The 20,990-nt window shown below is 39.5% G+C and overlaps 2 protein-coding genes across 4 annotated transcripts in view; one reads left to right on the top strand and one right to left on the bottom strand.

Moving 5' to 3' along the window:
• The window catches only part of VRK2 (VRK serine/threonine kinase 2), a 46,255-nt gene extending 41,512 nt beyond the window's left edge, over window positions 1-4,743 (top strand). Inside the window, exons 12-15 of one of the 2 annotated variants that reach the window (XM_064446861.1) lie at window positions 440-613; window positions 911-1,117; window positions 1,842-1,933; window positions 4,085-4,221. In XM_064446861.1, coding sequence (XP_064302931.1) covers window positions 440-613; window positions 911-1,117; window positions 1,842-1,913 — 453 coding nt within the window. In that variant the 3' untranslated portion in view covers window positions 1,914-1,933; window positions 4,085-4,221. Of the gene's footprint in view, window positions 1-439; window positions 614-910; window positions 1,118-1,841; window positions 1,934-4,084 lie in introns of both variants that reach the window. The other variant, XM_064446860.1, reaches the window with a different exon arrangement.
• The window catches only part of FANCL (FA complementation group L), a 33,784-nt gene continuing 16,543 nt past the window's right edge, over window positions 3,750-20,990 (bottom strand). For both annotated transcript variants that reach the window (XM_064446862.1, XM_064446863.1), the window contains 8 exons: window positions 18,362-18,430; window positions 8,959-9,109; window positions 7,060-7,143; window positions 6,389-6,434; window positions 6,216-6,297; window positions 5,286-5,402; window positions 4,884-4,955; window positions 3,750-4,424 (listed from right to left, as the gene is read on the bottom strand). In XM_064446862.1, coding sequence (XP_064302932.1) covers window positions 4,389-4,424; window positions 4,884-4,955; window positions 5,286-5,402; window positions 6,216-6,297; window positions 6,389-6,434; window positions 7,060-7,143; window positions 8,959-9,109; window positions 18,362-18,430 — 657 coding nt within the window. In that variant the 3' untranslated portion in view covers window positions 3,750-4,388. The remainder of the gene's footprint in view (window positions 4,425-4,883; window positions 4,956-5,285; window positions 5,403-6,215; window positions 6,298-6,388; window positions 6,435-7,059; window positions 7,144-8,958; window positions 9,110-18,361; window positions 18,431-20,990) is intronic.

Below are 20,990 nucleotides of genomic sequence, written 5' to 3'. Positions count from 1 at the left end.
CTCACTTATATTTTAGAAGACTGTAAAAGAACGTAAGACTTAACTCTTAAATAAGCTTACCCGAGCCAGAAGACTTAGTGATTATCTCACTTTGAAGAGTTTTGCATTTGACTCAATCCAGTGATACAAAATGCATTCGGCTCTGCTTGTTAATGAACAAAACAGGGCCTTACTGGCATCAGTCCCAAAAAAGGTTATAGTGAATGTTTCGAAATATACAGCTCAAGTTTATTTTATAGCATCTTTCCCAAATACAGCATAGCTCCAACTTTGTACTGTTTGAAGATGATGTTTGTTGATAATTAGAATGCAGCAAAACAATTCATTTCGAGAAAGATGAAAGCTTGCTCTCATTCTGGGTTCTTGCTACTGAGGACAGAACATTTTTCTCTTTGAAATACTTTTTTTTAACTATACAAAATTGTTCACTGTACAACAGGTTTGCTTACCAAAGCCTGTACCAAAACTAGTCCAGCACAAGCAAAAAAAGATGGAAGGTGAAGAACACACCTATCAAAACAAGGGCTGTGCTGGGGCAACAGGCAAACAACTCCCAGATGAAGAAAAACCAAGTAAATTAAACAGGATGCTTCACCAGGTGGAGCCTCAGCAGGTGAGGATCTGGGCACTACAGTAATGCATGATATCCCCCAGGGGTTTGGCTGCTCTGTGAGCTCAATGGCCACCTTTTGGGGTGGGCAAGGGAAAAAAGTGCTTGAAAAAAGCCAGGAACTGTGTCATAAACTGCAGAAGTTGGCATATGCTTACTGGCTTGTACTATTCCAAATGTAAAACTCAAGAGTTTCTTGGCAGCCCAGGGACGAAGCGCAAACAGGGCACTATCCTTACCCGAACAAAAGTATCGGAGCAGTACCCGTGACAATTTTGACTGTTACTGAATTCTTTTCAGCATACAGAATTACTGCCTGTACATCAACAGGCTCACTTACCAAAGCCTTCACTGAAACCAGTGCAACAGAAGCAAAACAAGGTGAAAGAGGAAGAATGTAACTGCCTAAGCAGGCCCCAGCCTCGGGTGACACGCCGACAGTTGCAGGCTGAAGAGAAGCCAGTTAAATTTTACACTGCGATTCAGGAGCCTGACCACCCACAAAAGGTGAGGGTTTTGGTGTTACCTTAGAACAGTCACAGCACGCTGCAAAAGAAGGCTCAGCATTTCTAAAAATAAGAGTTTAACCCCCCCCCCAACCACAAACAAAGCCTGGACTAAATGTACACAAACTAGATGCTTGCCACAAACGCTAGAAGTTTGTGTGTAGTTGCTTGGTCACACTATTAGCAAACCACCACTTCGGTTTTTCTATAATTGGTGGTAAAGCGGTGCACTGAGTACTGCACCAGCGTGCAGGTAAGAGTGTTGGGAACTGACTGTCTGCCGTCACAGACGCTGTTGTCTTCTTGGCAGAAACTTACTGCAGTGGTTTCCTTTTCCATGTAGTGGAAAACCTCATAGTACTCTTAATTAGAAGTTCTTAAATTCTGAGTTTTTTAATCTGAGGATTGTAGTAGTTAAATAACTCACCTCAAATATTAGCAGTAATTACCACATAAAAGGGGTGAATGAATGTGTTCAGTTTTACCCTTCAACTGTACCTGAAAAAATTGACGGAAAAAACTCATCAAGGTTTTAGTAAAAATAATGCAGAACAAAGTACATCTTAGTAATCGCCCTGTGCTCCTTTTCTACAAAGAGATTCTACCCTGTGTTTTTCTTTCGAATAGAAAAATAACTTGTTAAATGAGGACAATTTCTAATAAGCACAAAAATAAAACTTTAAAGATAGCTTTATTATTAATCCAAACTTCTTTGCTTCAAGCAGTCTGCTGATCACTGCCTGGAGACTCCAGTACAAGCTGGGAGAGCCAAGCAGAAAAAGCACAGCTGTACCTGAGAGCATCAGGCAGTAAAGTGGTGAGCAGAACGATTGCTGGAGATGATAGCAATTTTGGCTGATGGCAAGGTAGACAGATCCTGAAAAGCCTCTGGAGTCCTGACACAACAGCGACTCAAAGTAACAAATACAATTTTGTGCTACAAAGATATTTCAGTGCTACTTCCTAGTCCTCAAATGTAAAATTTAATAAGAATTAACAAAAAAAGGTGGCAAATCTCTCCCCCAAATCTCCCTCCTGTATATTTTGTATAAAAGCTACTGCAGTCCTAAGAAAGCAGTAGATACAGAAAGAGCGCCGCATTAAGTTTCCAACATGACACAGGAAGAAAAGAGCTGGTGTAACTTCCCCTGTTCACTCCAATGTCAGTCTTAACACTGGCGAGTTACTAAGGGGTTTGGGTCTCCCTCCTTTTTGTGGGAGGAAGGAAAAGTACATTTTTACCAGCGATGGGACTAATTGCTGGTCTAGTATTTAGAGATATTTGTGCTTTCATTTAGTCTTTCTAAAGGAAAAGTCACTGTTCTGTTATGATTAATAACACTGGCTAGTTCTGTGGTATTCACTGAGTATTACACATAATAGGGGAGAGTTAAAATGGACATCAGATAACATTTGAGATATTCAAATGAGAAACTGGGAAAGAAAAAAACGGCAGGATTGTCTGAGTTGCATTTTGCAGACTTCCTCTTAATTCCTTTCACATAATTTAGGTGATTGGCAAAGGAAAGCAATATGGGAAATTTTAGAGTACTGAGATTATGAAAATTCAGGTGATTTCTTCAGGCACAAAGTGGGGAAGAGAAATGCTGGTTCACACAGGAACTCAAGTGGCGAGAGGCCGTCAAGCGTCCTCCAGAGAGCAATGCCAAACACTTGGGTTAGGCAAGTAGTTAACTGCAGGCACCTCGCCCTAATTTAGACACTTTGGCGGGATGGCTGCCCTCTTGCCATTAACAGATGATGCAGTTCTGGATACAGACCGTGGAGGGGATGTTCTCTTTCTGCCTGCTTTATCTTTTGGGGAAGTACATTCAGAGGAACATCATGTAGTTGGGACAATGAACGGACAAGGGGGTCTGCTGGAAAGCATTTCCAGTTCAGGTATAAATCAACCCGGGGAATGCTTCTATGCTGGACGGGGAAACGGCCAACTGAGAGGAGCAGGACAAGAAGGGTAGGGCGCTTGTGAGGAACAGGACAGCTGACAGGCTGGGAGAGAGAGAATGATGACACAACATCTAGAAAATAATATGGACAGAAGAAAAAGCAGAGAAGAAAAAAAGCATACGAGCTGCCTTTATGGCGGACATAATATCTTTCTATTAATGGGGGCCCATATTCCACTAAAAGAAACAGACATGTCTGTCACTAATTCAGAAGAAGAATAAAACAGGAAGACAGGAGATTCCTGCTAGAGAAATACAAATTAGGTTATGCATTTTCACCAAGAAAACTAGATTGCTAGGGTTGAAATTAAGTGGGACGTATTGCTAAGATATAACACATTGTGAAGGGGATCATGGAAAGGAAACCAAAGGTGGAAATTCTTCTAAGGGACAGTGGAAAATACAGTCAAGTCACAGATAACGTGAGAGACAGAATGGTGGTTTCTGGGAATTCTTTTCAGAGATGGAGATCAAGAAGATAAGCCAAGGACAGCGTTGCTTCTGGAGACCTAAAAAGGCCCAAACACTCCACTGTCCAGCTAGACCAGAACCCACGCTACTGCCATAGTTACGCCAGCTATGATAAATGAGGGGAACTTTAGCTTCACTAGGAAATGCAAAAACTTACACAAATTAAAATGGCAAATCAAACTTCAGGCTAACGTCTAGGGTTTCCAGGCTAAAACTTTATTGGCAAGAATAACGTAAAGACTTAATCTGTTAACATTTATTGGAACCACGTTGAAGATATGGAAGAATTTCAGCTGTTGATTTCAGTAATAGATATAGAGTATGTCCTTTAGAAGGTGTTTAATCATACCTAATGTTATATACTTAATATCCAGTATAACTACATCCACACATTCCAGAGTTAAGACTTTCTAGGAATTGTATTGCTTTCTGTAGGATAACTTGAATACCTAGATGGCATCTTTGTTTGTCCCATTCACATCTCACTTATTCAATATTACATTTACTATAACTTTTTTTTTCCCCTGCAGAAAGAGACTGCCAGACACTTGCCACCATTCAACCCACAAGTGATATTCTCAGAATCCAAAAAGAAACTTGATCACCTCTTACCTACAGATCACCCAGCACCAGTGCAAGAGCCCAGTTCTGACAGCACTAGGCCGTCTATATCTATTACGTTTATGTTTGCATTCACTGACGAGACCTACCACTACAGTATAGCTATACTTGTACTTCTCCTACTAATACTACTTTCCTTGTATCTTCTTTGATGTCACTGTTCCGGTGTCTTCAGTGTAAGTGCAGTCCTGTTCCTGTCACGGAGGTTTTTCCTCAAAGTTTCTTCGTTGAAGATTTCAGTGTCAGGGGCTTGGAAAAGATTTTTTTTTTTTAATAATCACATCAATACGTATCTTTTAAGGGCAAGTTCACTTAAACTGTCCCAGTCTGCACTCGATAGTTACACATAACACTAAACTATTTGAACAAGGCTGGGCTGTGTTACAAATGTTGGGATTTGGGTTTGTATTTTTTTTTAAACTGGACCTTTGCTTACAGCATCATTTATTCTGACACTGGTATATTGATAACTGGTGTGTAGCCATCCTTATACTGTGTTTCAGAAAACCTTCACGTTTTGGAAACTTTTTATTTGGAAACTGATGGATTAAATGCATGGCAATTTAAAGCTTTACTCTCCTTATTCCATTGGGTAAAGGGAAGGCAGCAGCCACAAATTCTGTTTTACAGCTGACTGGAGTTTTTCACTCTACCTATGCTACCCCACGCTCTTTAGTGCACTCACTCATTTTCATTAGATTTCCTTACCTTGTTACAATACGGACATTCACCAAAGATGACATTAAAACTCTGTCTACTAGAAGGAAGACCTTGCAGCCACTGCAACACAAATAAGTGGATTCAAATTCACATTTGTTTCATAGCAAATTTAAGAAGGATCTGTTACCAGGGCTTTTTCGCCAACAGGGTTCACTTGATCAACACCTGACATGGTGAGTGTCAGGTCAGGGTTGGTGTAACCACAAAGTGAGGCAGGTTCCCTCCCACAGGGAGCTTATTTTTGGATTGTGGGTTAGAAGACAAGGGGAAACGCAGTGACCATTGTAGCGTTTCTTAAAGGATTTTGCCTCCTCTGAAATTTAAGCGGGCACGGCTTATTTTCTAGAATCTCTGAGTTCATGAGCAAGTTTGCCCCATTAATGACTTTACCTCATACAGGCAGGCCTGGTGAAAAGGTTGTCCGCAGCGGGGATCATCGCACACTTGGTCTGGAGTAGCGCCAGCAAGGCGATAGGCATAGCAGATCCCACAGTCCTTAGCAAAGTCCTTAAACCACAACATGCGTTAGCTTATGGTACAACTGGTGAGGAAGAAACCAGGCTGGGAACTCAGAAACCACATTCATCCACTTGTTTTTGCTTTTGCAGGTTTGTAACTTAAAATTACTGAATATTTTTGCCTTCAGTATATATGTTTACGCTGTTATGGTATAAAGAGTGAGATTAGTTGCCAGCTGGATGACTTTGCTATGTTATATTTTATCTTCTCTCTGAATTACATCTAGCTTGACAAGCACTTTCATCCTCTTGGGCCCCACTGTTTTGGTTTTTTTTTTTTTAAACACAATGATTTGTCATTACATTTGGACATTAGACACAAGACCTTGCAGTCACATATTAATTTAAAAATTTCACAAGTGAAAGCAAAGCTAGTAATCCAGCGTTAGAGCATTGTCAGAAATTAATTCCAAGTTTGTTTGAAAGGCACCAGTATTTGGATGGCCTCTGGTCCCCTCTAAGCAGCTCTACCTAATTAGAACTTAAGTCATCAACATCCATAACAGAATGTTTGGATTTTCCACATCTCATTAGCTACTCTGGAACTTCCTCTTTCCCTTTTAATAGCGAAGCCTGTTATTAATCGCCTTACTGCTGTGAAGGCCACAGGAAAGTGCGCACCTCTAATGAAAGGTTAACAAGCTCTGACAATTGTTGCTTGAAGTTCAGAAGTCCTTATGACAATATATTAATCCAATTACCTCTCTTCCAAGTCTCTTATTTTTGCTGGCGGTTATAAAGTGACCATTTAAATTTTACTTATTGAGAAATAACAACTGATCATTAACACAAAGCAACTTACACTTTTTTCTAAGATGGCACGAGATGGAAAATCAATTTCTAAGAGGTCTTTCAAGTTTTGCAGTAAACTGATTTCTGGATCCCTGCAGGTGGGAGAGAGGGAGGAAAGAAAGTCACCATGAGGAAGGGCAAATACCATCTCGGTTTCAAACCTCTATTATTGAAGATGCTTACCATAAGTGCATATTGCTGTTCAGCTTAATTCTCAACGGGTTAACCACTGCAAACAACGTACATAAATAATTACATCATGTGCAGGATCCCCTTGGCTCCCCCACCCAGTGTAACCTCGCATGTTTCAGCGCTGAAGGGGAAGGCAGGGGTTTTAATTATTTAAGGTAAGTCAATGGCTGTTTTTAGGTTTGGGAATTACACTAATATTAAACATCTCATACTGTTGGAGATATGATCGTAGTTACCTTAAAAAGTTGGCAAAAAGCTGTGGGGCACAGAGTAAAAGGCTTAAACATTTCCAAACACTATGAGGACATACGTAGTAAATTTTATTTTTATTTAAAAAATATGATTTTATTTAAAAAATATGATTTTATTAAAATTCAAACATGATTGGGTAATCATTTATAGGACGCAGGATTCCCTCTAAAGTGTGCTAGGAGAGCACTGGAAAAAAGTCACTGAGAGAACAAACCAGCATGCTATGCATCTAGGCTGTTAAAAACCCCAGCATCTACTGTGTAAAACTCTCCTACGCACATACTCGGCTTAATTCCTGGCCCTGCTTAAGTAAAGTTTACCCTGGGGGCCTGACATAGCATAAGCTCGTATCTGCTTGCCAGAGATCAGATCCTAGAAGAGAAACAACCAGTGCGTGGCTGCTGCCTTACCGTGATCCGCTCCCAGAAAATAACACTCGGGGAGCATGTTTGGATGCTGAGGGTCTACCTCTATATTCACCGAGACATTATTCCCTACGACAAGAAAGCAATTCAGTCATCGGGGAAGCTTTTCTTCACAGCCAAGTATTTGAAAATGGAAACATTAACCTTTTTTTAAAAAGCAGTTTTAAATGGATTAATTCTGGCTGGTTTTCATTCCTACAAATAACAAAAAAGTTGGTAGGTATCCAAACAAATCGTACAAAATACCAGTATATATTCAATATTTAAATTTCAATGGACTGTAATTAAAAATAGCAACTGATTAAATAAAGCTGCCAGTCTTGCATTCCTTACAGACCAGTCGTAACACTTAGGCTTAATTCTGAATAATCAAACTGAAGCCAGATGACACAATCCATTTGAAATCTTAGTGAAATCTTAAAGGCAGTAATTGTTATTAATTCCTCATCAGCTTTTACAGTCAAAAAGAGAAGCACAAAGACAATATTGAGCAGTACAAGTTAGTCTCCTCTGCAGCATCCGCCTGCTCTGAGCAAAGAACGGTGGATTTTTGACCTAAGAAATATTTTTCTTTTATTTTTGAGCCCAACATCCTCAGGATGTCTGCTATTCCTAAGGGGTAGGCGGCTCAAAAATATTCCGGATCCAGGTTAAAAACCTCACAGCAAATTCTCTTCCAAATAAAAGCAGGTGAAACCCAACCTTTTTTGTAACTAATGGGTACGGTAGGCTTACCCTCCTTGAAGAAATTGGAATGTCTGAAAAGAAGGTTTAGTCATAACTGAGGGTTGCCTGTGATGGGCACCAGTGGGCTCAAAGGCTTGTGCTGCCCTCCACTGATCAAGCGCCAGCCAGGTGCTTTTTGAGGCTTTTCTTCCCCTTTCATTGGTCTGTGCCAAAGCACAGCAGAACCAAGATAAAGCCACCCTGACCGCACGCACGCACACACAAAAGGGCGGTGTTGGCCGACCCATGTCATTTGAGCCAGCTGCGGAACTTCTGATCCCCACCATGAAGGAGGCGCCCCAGTGAAGGAGCGCCCTCAGCGCTCACTCCTTTCCCTCCACACTCCGCAGGCAAGCAGCCTTTCCGCAGCTCTCGGGGACACTTCAGGCCTGCTCTGGTCCATGGTACATTCTCAGATTTCTACACTATGCTATTGATGTTTTCTGGCATTTAGCTGAAAATCAGAACTCTTCATTCAAAGGTAACATTTCCCCCCATATTTCTAGCGTCTGAAAGCGGCAAGTTCCTCCTTTGCAATTACAAGACTCCTTCTCCTATATATTTATATCTATATATAAATATAGATGTATTATCTATATCCTTAAAATGCCAGACGTCAGCATAAAAATTAAGGTGCTTTTTCAGATGGTTAACGCTGTTAGCTTCTAATCTCCTCTCTTATTTCTTTGTCCTTTCCACCATCCTTTCCCTCCCCTTTGACCGCACTCTTAATATTCCTTCCACTCCTCCAGGACAGGATCAACAGCAAGAGTCTGTTTAAAAAAAAATCTGGAATTTGTGAATGAGATAAGGGCTTCACCTAAGCTGTTTTTTTACAAATACTGATTTTTCTAGACTTATCATGCAAGTCCTCTGGTTTTGACAGTTACACGTTCAAAATTCACAAATAGATGGTATTTTCCTGCAGAAACTTTCATTTTATGTAACACCATAACGTTATAATTAATTTCCTAAGCAGGCTCAATATTCCGTGGAAGGTTATTTTTTTTAATACATCAAGAAAGAGGGTTATGCCTTGCTGGTTTTGAGTGCTGCTGTTCATTTTCCCAAGTCCAACGAACACCATCAGATTAGCTAAGCCAAGCAACCCCAAGTTTTACTTCTCAAACCCCTGTATTCCTTCAAATCTTTCCGTACCTATCGCAATTCTTCTTGCTGTGGCACTCCGCGTGGGTTGTTCCGGCTCAAGCACCCAGGTCTTCCCATCGATTTCATCCATGGCATCCCAGAATTCTTTCAGCGATTCTAATGCTGCCAGGAACTGATTATAAATGTCTATTAAGGAGTTCTAAGAAAAGAAGAAATTTAAACAAATTTCATTAGCTTCCACCTGCAGCCATATATATAGAATATTTAAAACCCAAACTGTAGGGTAATTTAAGAAGTGTTAACATTTAGCAGGTGCCCAGTTGTATCGCAGTAGCACAGAACGTTGAACCTCACAGTTTGTTAGTTGAAACACCACAAGTAAAGAACAGCTGTATCCCGAGTAAAATTAAGTTCTCTAATCCTGGTAGTTCTAACGTGTTGTGACAGACGTGCCTCATACCTGGATTTGAGTGGTTTACACTCCTTTTCAGAAAACTTTCTTGAAAACTGCTAACAACTACGAATTTGCATTGTAACCTGGAATGAACTGCTGTGAAATTAAAGTAAAAATCAGCATTATCTACTGTTAAACTTCTAACATCCTGATATTTTGTCTCTGGTTCGGCTGAGTAACGTGGCAGCGGTACCAAATAGAATACACAGAAATACATAACTAAAGGAGCAGATTTATTTTTTGAAGACTCTAAGAAATATAGCATAACAGTGTCATAATTATCTCAGAACTAAGCAGTATAAAAACAGGTCCTTAACATTAGCTTTCGAGCCATGTAAATACGGTAAGAGAAGGAGAAACTGGCTAATAACCAGGGGATTACACTCGAGGGATTTCAATATTTGAGAGTGGATTAGATGGAATCAGAAAAATCTTTCATTATACAGGACAATATACAGAACAGCAATGCAAAAGAAGTCTCTTGAAAATCGCCAGCGAGCACAAAAGAAGTAACCGTTTCTACAGGGAAATACTTCTTCAAGCAGAGGAAACACTGGGCGGGCAGGCAGCCAAGTTACCACCTTGCCAAACGCAGATGCCCAGAGGGTATGAGACACTAATTCAGAGAACGGAAAGGAGGGAAAGGATGAAGGGGGAGGAAAGAGATGAGCTCTGTTTGGAGGAATACCCCATCCATAGCGGGTTTGAGCCTGGCATCAGACGGAGTCAGTGGAGGGACTGGGAAGTGCCACTAAGAGAGCAGGAGAAGAAGGAGCCACCAGAACGCAGCTTCCTGGGGAGAGATGAAGGGAGGCCAGGAGAGAAGCGAAGGTGTCAAAGAGCGAGGCAAAGGCAGCGGAGAGTGTCCCGGAAACAGGCTCTTCCCAGATAACTTGTTTTCTCAGGTCAGTTTGTAGTGGGAAACTCGAGAGTAGAAAAAGAGGAATCACTTGGGAGCACCAAAGGATATTTTGAAATCACCTACTCAGAACACAACCAAACAATTAAATGCATGAGTAACAAGCAGGAAGGACAGGAGAGAACTGACGAGACTTCTTCAATTCAGGTAGAGAGATGGTAAAGTACATTTTGAAAAACAAAGAAGATGTAACGAGGGCCAGATCTTGGCTATCTTTTGGCCTGGGAACAAGTTCTTGGGGTCAAAAAGAAAAAGCAAAATAACTGTTTGGTTCTTAAAGAGGTCTTTTTCTATAAATAACACAAAATATATATGGAAAGGTTTCCTTTAAAATCATTAGTAATTATGTTCTTCCTTCCTCACCTGGACAAAAAGAAGCCAATTATATGAACATTCTTAGATGAAGAAATATGATTTTTATATGTAATAAGTTTTTATATTTTGTGCACACGTATTTTAAAAGGAAATGGTGTAGCTTAGAAATAAAATGCTACATTTTGTCCTGCTGTTATTAAATTATATTAAAGTAGGAAAGCACTTAAGCAGAAAAGTGTGAATACTGCCAATCTCAAAATGTAACGCTTATTATCTTTAAAAGCATTTTGTTACTTTTATAATACCTGAAGTGATATAATAGTGTCAGTCACTTAACCACATCTTAGAGTATAATATCTTCATCTTAAGTACTATTATTTCCAGTATTTTAATAATTTTCACACAGTCCTGGAATGTGATCTTTTGTGCTCTGATGACACTTAAATTAATAGCATAATTTTCTGGTACTTGCAACAGTTGCTTTCCATTTTGATTTCTTACATTTTTCTATATCACATACAGATAAATCCTCTAATAATCATTTTTATCTTTATCTTCTGGGAATTCAAAGGGTTTCACCAGAAAAATGAAACATCAAGGGATTATAACCCACAGATAAGTTTTAAAATCCAATTAATTTTAATACTAATTGTAATTTTTCAATGATGTTCCTTAAAAAGGTAGTTAAATCTTTTTTTTTAATGCACTGTTCATTTGATCTTGTTTGCATGCTTCATTGATGTTGCCAGTTCTCTCCTGCTATATACAAAACACATCTATAGCTATTTAAACACATCACATGCTTGTCATGCAAGCCATGAAAACTATAATATTCCTTTATATTTGATTAACCAACTAATTTTTGGCCATTGCCCAATGCTTTTAGGAAAGACTGCTACCATGCTTTTTTTTTTGTCTACACTATACCACGAGAATCATTATTAACATCAAATGGCACAAACTGCTTGTTTCTTGGTCACCTTTGTAAAAGCACATTAGAATTTGTATGAAATATGTCAAATACTCTTTAGAAAATACAACATTCGTAATTCAGGGTATCATCACTGGCTGCCCTGACTCTAAAAACCACTACCAAAACCGAACTGGTTACTCCATCCTCTGTACCTGTTTGGCTTCCATCCTCGTCAGGCAAAACATCCGTTATGAGAACAAAGAACATTGTGGCAGTTTCCTCTTTCACAATAACTTAAAACAAAATGAAGACATTTTGAATGTAGAATATAAACCTTGCATTTTATTTCCAACTGCTGACATCAGCTGCCCATGTGTGCGGTAACAGCTAGCTAGCAGAGGAAAGGAAATATGAGCACCGTAATAGTCACAAAATCTTAATGCAGATTTCTGCACAAGTGGATATCACAGTCTTTCCTAGCTTTACTACTTCCTCCCGCACCCCCAGTATCGCTGACATCCACTGCAGTGGTTGGAAAGAGATCCCTCTGCAGCCACGCTCCCTGATCCCTCGGCTGACCGGGCGTTATCAGAGTCAGCACAGAAGGCACTAGTGCAGGCACGGTCCAAGCTGCAACACTGTGCGTGATTCTGACCAGAGCTTCTCAACTAAACCAACCATCGCTGGGACAAAGAACTCTCCAAGACAAGGAACAAAGAGTCCACCATTAAACAAGGTCAAAAAAGCTTTACTGGTTTAGACCAGCAAAGCAGTGTAAGAGGAGATGTGATAATTAACCACTCTTACCTCCACGGCAGCAGCTGTACAGAAGACCTAGAGCCAGGGCTGGCTGAAGAACCCAGCAAGTATGAATTAAAACAAAATCAGCAGGTGGAGCTTCCTCCCCATTACAGCACTGAGGTCCTGAGGAAGCCTTACAGTCCCAGGACACCTCATTACTTTAAAGTGGAAGATGGGTAAGTTTTTGACAGAGATGTGCTGCATGATTTAATGGCCCCGTTCCCATCAGCTCTCTGTAATGCCCACCACAGCAGCTGAACAGCTCAAAAACGCTACTGAGTTTACCATCAAAAGGCATTTCCAGATTAGATGGCCTCATTCTGAGTTTTCATATGGAAAAATAAGAGACTGAGAAACTGTTCGTTTGGAATACTCAGCCTGAGATCCCTTCATCTGGCTTTAAGAGGCCTGTTTTTATTAGAGCGTCACCTCCCGTGACCACAGCCATAGCTTTAAACACTCAACGCTTCTCCAGACTTTTCAACTCTCAAGTTATGAGTGTAAAAAACAAATACTACAATTAGTGACAACTCATGAAAAGGCACTACAAGTGACTTGCAGCACAGACAGTTTTTCTACAACACAAAAACTGTCTCCAAGAAAGGCTCGACGGAGGATCCATGTAACTATAGGCCCATCAGCCTTACTTCAATCCCTGGGAAAGTTATGGAACGAATCCTCCTGGGGGCCATCACAAGTCAAATAAAGCACGTGATTGGGAAAAGCCAACAGGGCTTCACTAAAGGCAGATTGTGCTTGACAAACCTGGTGGCCTTCTATGACAAAGTGACTTGCCTGGTTGACATGGAGCGGGCGGTGGACATTGCCTACCTGGACTTCCCCAAGGCCCTTGATACGGTCCCCCACAGTCTCCTCCTGGAGAAATTAATGTGTTATGGCCTAGACAAGTGGTCTGTGCAGTGGGTGGGGAACTGCCTGACAGGCTGCACCCAAAGGGCGCTGGTAAATAGCTACTTTTCCAAGTGGCAACCTGTCACAAGTGGAGTCCCCCAGGGATCGATATTGGGCCCAATGTTATTCAACATCTTTATAAGTGATCTGGATAACAGGATCAAGTGTAGCCTGATGAAGTCTGCACATGACACCAAGCTGAGTGGGGAAGTAGACACTCCAGAAGGGAGAGCTGCTCTGCAGGGAGATCTGGATAGGCTGGAAGAGTGGGCCAGCAAGAACCTTATGAAGTTCAACAAGGACAAGTGTAAGGTCATGCACCTGGGAAAACATAATCCGGGAGTGCAGGACAGGCTGGGATCCACCTGGCTGGAGAGCAGCTCTGTGGAAAGGGACCTGGGGGTCCCGGTGGACAGAAAGCTCAACATGAGTGAACAGTGCGCTGCTGCGGCCAAGAAGGCCAACAGGATGCTGGGTTGCATCAAAAAGGGCATTGCCAGCAGAGAGAAAGAAGTCATTATCCCGCCCTACTCAGCGCTTGTCAGGCCACACCTGGAGTACTGTGTACAGTTCTGGTCCCCGCTGTACAAAAAAGGATGTGGACAGGCTGGAAGGGGTCCAGAGAAGGGCCACCAAGATGATCAGAGGACTGGGAAGCCTGCCATATGAGGACAGGCTGGGAGAATGGGTATGTTCAGCCTTGAGAAAAGGAGGCTCAGAGGGGATCTCATCCCCATGTACCAGTACTTAAGGGGTAGCTACAAAGAAGACGGAGACTCCCTTTTTACAAGGAGTCACATGGAGAGGACAAGGGGGAATGGACACAAGTTGCTCTTGGGGAGATTCCGGGTGGACACGAGAGGAAAATTTTTCACAGTGAGGACAGTCAGCCATTGGAATAATCTCCTCAGGGAAGTGGTTGACTCGGCCATGTTGGACACCTTCAAGAGTCGTCAGGACAGGGTGCTGGGCCATCTTTTCTAGACTGTGCTCTTCCTAGAAGGGTTGGACTAGATGATCCCTGAGGTCCCTTCTAACCTGGGATTCTGTGATTCTCTCAACAAAGCATATTCAGCCTCAAAGTCCTTGTTATTCAAGGGTCTATGAGACAAAAATCTGATACATACTGATACAAGGCAGACCAACACAGTCCTTTGGACTGAACAGCAATTTAATGTTAATTTGAAGGGCCATCATTCCGTGCTTTTAACTTCTGAAAACAGGTGTTTGAAGAGACTGGGTTAAGTTGGTCATTTTACAGGAAAACAGACACATTAACTTTAATGATTCCCCAGCAGCTTTAGAAAACTCTGACCCAAACATTACCTCTGTGCTATCACACTATACATATCCTCTGTTCATTCCAACAACTGGTAGGAGATGAAGCACTTTGGCCCAATCTGTTTCCAAGGGGAACATACCTTCTTTTCGACCAGGAAAGAGTCTCATGTAGTTTTGCAACATTTTTGTTTCCATTTCTATCCTCTGCACTCTCATCTCCATCTCACCACCAGTAGCTCCTCGTGCCAATTGTTTCCTTCTCTTTTTACCTTATTCCAATTCAAACGCTTTCCCAAGTTTACTCCCATTGTCTGCTCGCCGTCTCCTTCGATTAAAGGAACAGGAAGGAATGGGAAAAAAAGTCACTCTGCCATGGAGGCTGGGAAGAATTAAGAGGAAGTCTTGAATCTGTGCCTGCCATAAAATCCAGGAAGCATTTCAGTAACGTTTAAGAAGTGCTTTATGCCTATATGTCTATTCTTCCAAATTTCAAACACCTGCTCCAAATCCTGGATAAACTAAACATTAATCAAATGGTAGTGAGAATATTCTTGTGAAGGCAAATGCAGCACAACTTATTAAAATTTGTTTTTTAAAAAAGATTAAAATATCTTTATTCTGAGATTATTTTTTTGCCAAAATTCTTCCTAACACAAAATTTGCTTATCCAAATTTATGACAACTGCAAAGCCTCCTAATGGAAAAGGTAAAGTAGCCTAAGCTATAGGTGCTGTCATTTGTTTGCCCTTTATGAATTCATAGATAGAATACAATTTAATAAAGCGAATGGTTGTTGGCTGGAAAAGGGATCGTATCACCTCAATAATTTATGTTTCTTTAGATTTGTTCAGAAACCGTTGCTTTCTCACGAACAGTAGTTTAACAATTTTCTCCTTCCTTAGCACAAATCAAACTGAGACCCAACGTTCTGAAATCTTTGTAAGTGCCTTGTCAACCATCTCCATTTTTTGTATTTATAGATGCATATAAAGCTGGTATCTGCGAAGCTCCCTTGCTAAGAAAAAGCACAATTATGATGCATTTTACTGTGTTTTCATCAAAATAACTGAAAAATTATCTCATTCATACCACTATACCTTGTGAATCTTGTATTACTGTTTCAATTCTTGGCTGGCTGCATGACCTCATTAGTCATTAATTTCCACTCTCATGACCTTCATGTAGCCAACCAGGTGGGCAGTGGACAGTATAGAAACAATACCCTGAGGTGAGGGCAGCGGAATATAGATGTACTGAAATTGCAGAACCGCGGTTACAGGGTATGCTAAAACATGGAGACAGCACATTTATTTGGTTATTTAGAAAAAGAATATAACTGAAATAAGGAGATGTTCTTGCACTTGTCATTGAGAAGCACTCTGCATTTATTTGGCACTTATAACAGTAGCAGCAGCAGCAGCATTGCCCTTGGTGCTGATTTCTTACTACTCTAAAATGTCTCCTCTGAGCCAGAATACACTGGCTGTTGCTGATCATGCTGTGAGACACCTGCACTGGCTACTAGGCTTGTCATGACGCACAAAACCCTACCATCTTCAGCTTGACATTGTGCAAGTTATAATTATTCATCCAAATGAATATGTCAGAGCAGCAGCAGCAGACCTCTCATCAGAGCAAAAGAAAAATACATCAAAACATTATCAACCCAGCAGGAAGACAGGGACCATAAGGAAAATTACCCATTTTTAATATGGATGCCATAAAGCCATGTCTATTATTATACAGAGGGGGGTGAAAAAAAAAAAAAAAGGAAAAAACCCAGCCACCCAACAACCCCTCGAGTTTAAAGGCCATGAGCAGTGAGAAGAACCTGAAACAGGCAACAGCACACACAGGGGGGTGGGGGGAATAAAAAAAAAAAAAAAAATCTATTACCTGAAATCTATTTATATTTCCTTTCATAGGAATTTATATTCTAATAGGGCAATTGCATGATTTTAGTTAAGCCTAGTCAGTTTTTACATTAAAGATAACTAACAAATATTAAAACTTAAGACCTATCAGTATCAGAACTTCATGTTATTTTACTAGCAAATATGTATAGCGTGTTCTTTTTCCCTTTTAGGAACCAAAATTTTCAACCACTGGAGGACCTTCTAAATTTTGCTACCACTGGTGTTTCAGCATTGGCTAAGCTTAACCCTTATTTTACCACGGCACGAAGCCTGCTCACTGCAATGATTCCATGCATTTTGAAAATAAACATAATCTACACAATTACTCCACACATTTTTCCCCAGCAGTGTTAGGTTCATGTCACCCCCATAGATAAGGGCAATTTTCAGAAAAAGACTGTACAACCAAAACATTTCCATCGGCACAATGCCCAGGTTGCCGGTGTTTGGTTCCGTATTGCAGCAGGCTCTCTGCAGCTAGAATTAGTATCTCATGATTTCAAAACAGGGTCTTCAGTTACATACAAATATCTATCATTCATGTTTTCAAAAAGTCCATAGGTAATTCTAACTGTAAAAAGATTTTTCGATCTCAAGTGTTAGAATGCCATATTTTTAACATTAGATTTTTACTTGGTTGTAGTGCCATTATTAATGTATTCACTCCCATCTTTAATTTGTCAAAGAAGGCTGCTTCATATCATGTTTTTCAAGAACTCTTTATTAAAACATAAGTCCAGCTAGTAGCTTTAAAATTACTAACAATAAACACAGAGAAGCAATGGCTATCAAGGATATTTGAAATGTTGTTAATTTGAGGCAACAATGCAAGGCTGTAAAATTTATAACATACTATTAAAAGTATGTTTTAAGTTCGAGGTTAGAAACAATACTTGAAATCCTGCCTGTAGTAATTGGAATCCGGCATCATTTAAGGGAAGAACAATCCCTGTTTCAATTCTTCCAAACCATACCAGGGAATCAAAACCTAATATTACATGTGACACTAAGTATCTTTTAAATTTACAAATGGTCCATTCTTGCTTTATTTCCTCAAGCTCTCATATGAGAGAATCTGAGGTGACACAAAGAGCCTTGAGCTTTGCAGTCAAAACTTGCAGCCTGTCTTAAAATCATTCTGCTCCAACCTTTCAGCTGTGTTCCCTATGTAAATTTAGCACCATAAAGACAGGCTTTATTGATGGGGAGAAATCCTTGCGAGAGTTAGTTATGAAGTGCAACCATTTATGTAAAAATCTATTTTCCTGAATTAAATTAAATTAAACATCAACTATTTTCTAGAGATAATTCAAATTAACTTACATCTAAGTGGTCACATTTAAATCCATTTCATCAAGTACACATGCTCTATTAAGGAAAAAAGATACATGAAATAACGCAAGAGAGACTAAAAATAGACAATGGCTCTTGGTTCTTTATATTAACAATATCAGCTAAAATATGAAATCAAAATTCTATTACGCACTTTCCTGTCGTTCTTTTGATTGTAACTGAAAAAGTTTTATTACATTATGAAAACTCGATAGGATAATAAACTGGCAGACTGCCTTTTTTTAATGTTTGTCAGCTTTAGAGGGTGCTTCTTTTCTCTAAGGCAACTGTTTCTTGTGCATGTATTTTCCCAATATCATTCCTAAAGATATTTCAACCATAAGAACAGCTTAAGAAAGCACCAGCCCCTATGAGTGCAAAGTGTACAACATGCAAGGTGTATCTATATGGCAAGGAAAGTATTTAAAAGACTATCATAAGGATTAGGGGTTCAGTATTACTACATTTACATAAGCATGTATAAAAGCAAAATGCACACAGGGAAAAAAAGCTGGAGTTAAAAAATTAAGCCCAACCCCTCATTCCCACCTACGTGTTGCAAATGTATCTCAGTTGTTGAAAAAAAGATGCGCAGTACAGAAGTTTACCTGTGGCATCCAAGAAACAGCAAACTGAACAGGAAAATCCACAAAGCATTCTGGTGGTTCTGCTGGATACTGAGGGATGGAAAGAAAATACAGGTTTGGTTTGGTTTGTTTCAAGGATTTAAAGTCAGACTGATACTCTGCTGCCAAACTTGATAATGAAATATAAGCATCTTGAGAACTTGGCTCTTAGAGGAAACAGTATGTAAAGCATTTTCAGAAAGAATTATGAATGTTAATTATTATTTAAAGAAATCTATATGTAAACAGTAGTTATATATCAGTTCTTAGTAAAGGCAGGAGAATCACAGTTTTCTGTGTTCAGTGATCGCAAAGACACATTAAAAAAGAACTTAAGGCAAAACCATCAAATGTTTTAAATAAACCTCCTCAATTACCTGTACTGGATAGGAGAGTTGAAAAAAAAACCAAAACAACCAACCACCAAACCAAAAACCAAAACCCTCCAACCCTTTCATGAGTCAAGAACTGATTTTCATTTAAACTAGAATATTTGCTCTGATTGGCAACATATTTTGTTTTGAAACTGAAAGTAATCAGAGTAAGTACATAAATATTTAGAAAGAGATGAACATACAACCAAAATCAAAACACCCCCCCCGCCCCAAATGAAAACCTATCAATGAGAAAAATTTACAATAGCTCTATTAAGAAAATTGAAGCTATAAAAGGTTTGATAACTCCAAAAATCACCACTGACTATTCATAACACTAGTAAATCTATTGCTGTTCAGCATCTGATAGGAAATCTGTGGAAAAAAACCTGGTATTTTCTGAAAAATAAAGTAGCAAAGGAAATTACAAATAAACTGTGTCCTTTCTAAGAGCACCTATCATAAATGTTATTCACCTGAGAAGTTGCCTCCTTCAGACCTATGCAACCTTTCAAATTCTATCAGTGACATATGCAGCAGTTTTATAGAAATTGTGTTAGTATTGCATCAACTGCCAACACAAGAAAATGTTACAGAGAATCTTACTTGGGGAGGCATATAGAAAAAAGGTCCCAGCTTCCTCACAGAATTAGAGAGTTAAGACAGAGGCGAAGTGTAGCTGTGCTGCTTCCCAGAACCATTCCCCACCCAAAGTAAATGTCCAGACATAGACACTGGCCTTATTGATCAGACATCTGGCAATCAGTTTATCAGATTTTTTTTAAAATGTGTCTTTTTTAAATGTAAAATGTAATTCTACAGTAATTAATTCCCAATTGTTCTGTATGGCAAAGAGCAAAAAAGACACATAGCTTCCCTAGAGCATCCATTCTTCATTGCTTTGATTTTAATAATAATAGTAATCTAGTGGATTTACAGATTTCACAGAAATTTGTTTAAACTTGCTTTTTAATTTGCCTTCATTTGTGGTTTCTGTTAGGCATCCACTTTCTGAAGACAACTCCTACAACTTGAATATCTTGTGCTTTACCATTTTATCAAATCAGACAAGTTAAGTAACAGTGACAGAGCGAGAGAAGCGAAAGAGCTAATTTGGACAGGAGGCGGTTACCGCTTAGAAATGCATAGCCACAAAAGCCATTACAAGTTTCTTTTATTGTGGCGCTACCATTCTTGTAGTGTAGGCATCGCAGTGTTAGTGGTTTTGTATTGTAGGTATTATTTTTCATGAAATACTTTGATGCTTGCATAGAAATAAACTTGTTTTCAAGGTATAAAAGCATGCCTAGAACAAGCTAAGTCAGAACAATTTTTCTGTAGGATTGGTTTTAGGATTACCTCGTTTAAATCCCAGCAGCACTAGCCAATTATGTGTTTACTTTCTTGGTAAGTAAATTCATTTTATGCAGTTTTTTGTAGGGTGCCTTTGAATAAGTGCTTGCAAACAGATTCTACTAACTTTATATTACTTTAAAAAAAAAAAAACAAAACACCAACCAAAAAACCTACAGCACTTTCTCCCTGCGTTTTTAGTCAAATGTTCTTTAAGAGCACAATATTGTACTGTGCGCCAGATCATTGCCAAGAACTATGCAACAATGATGCTGTACCTGTGTACATGTTTTTAGAACTTGCAGAGTGAAAACCTATACAAAACAAGGTGAGTGATTCCCCAGGAGATTGTATTTAAAAATACTATACCAGAGCATATCAATGACATCATATGTTATTACAGTTACATGCAAATGTATATGTCAGAAATCATCCTATTGTTCTTTAGAACAATTTAAGCAAACGTTAAACAAAATATTTATATTGTATTTTTGAACATGCAGCTAACGTTATCTAGAAAAAGCATTTGCATAACCCTTGCCGAACCGTTCATATAATTACCAAAGCATCCTGATCACTACAGGGCATGCAAATTCTTGCAGTGGCCTATTTGAATTCTCAGGATCTGACGTGGCAAGCATCCAACCCACTTCTCATGCAATACAAAATGAAATCTGATAAATAAAACCCAACGTATTTGGGTTTGTCCTTGCAAAGATGCATGCTTTATTTTCAGAAAACTTCTCTAGGCATTCATTTAAATTGTGAATGGATGATGATTTCTGGACCAGGCATTTTCAACCAAATAAATTGGTAAAGTATTTCACAAAACGTAATTTGAGCGTTAAAGAACATATCCTCTTCTGAGGCTTAAGCCTCATCAC

Source organism: Phalacrocorax carbo, chromosome 3, assembly GCF_963921805.1.
Source record: "Phalacrocorax carbo chromosome 3, bPhaCar2.1, whole genome shotgun sequence".
Classification (NCBI taxonomy): Eukaryota; Metazoa; Chordata; class Aves; order Suliformes; family Phalacrocoracidae; genus Phalacrocorax; species Phalacrocorax carbo.
Note: the sequence above shows the minus strand (reverse complement) of the source record. Positions and strands in the feature narration are given on the sequence as shown.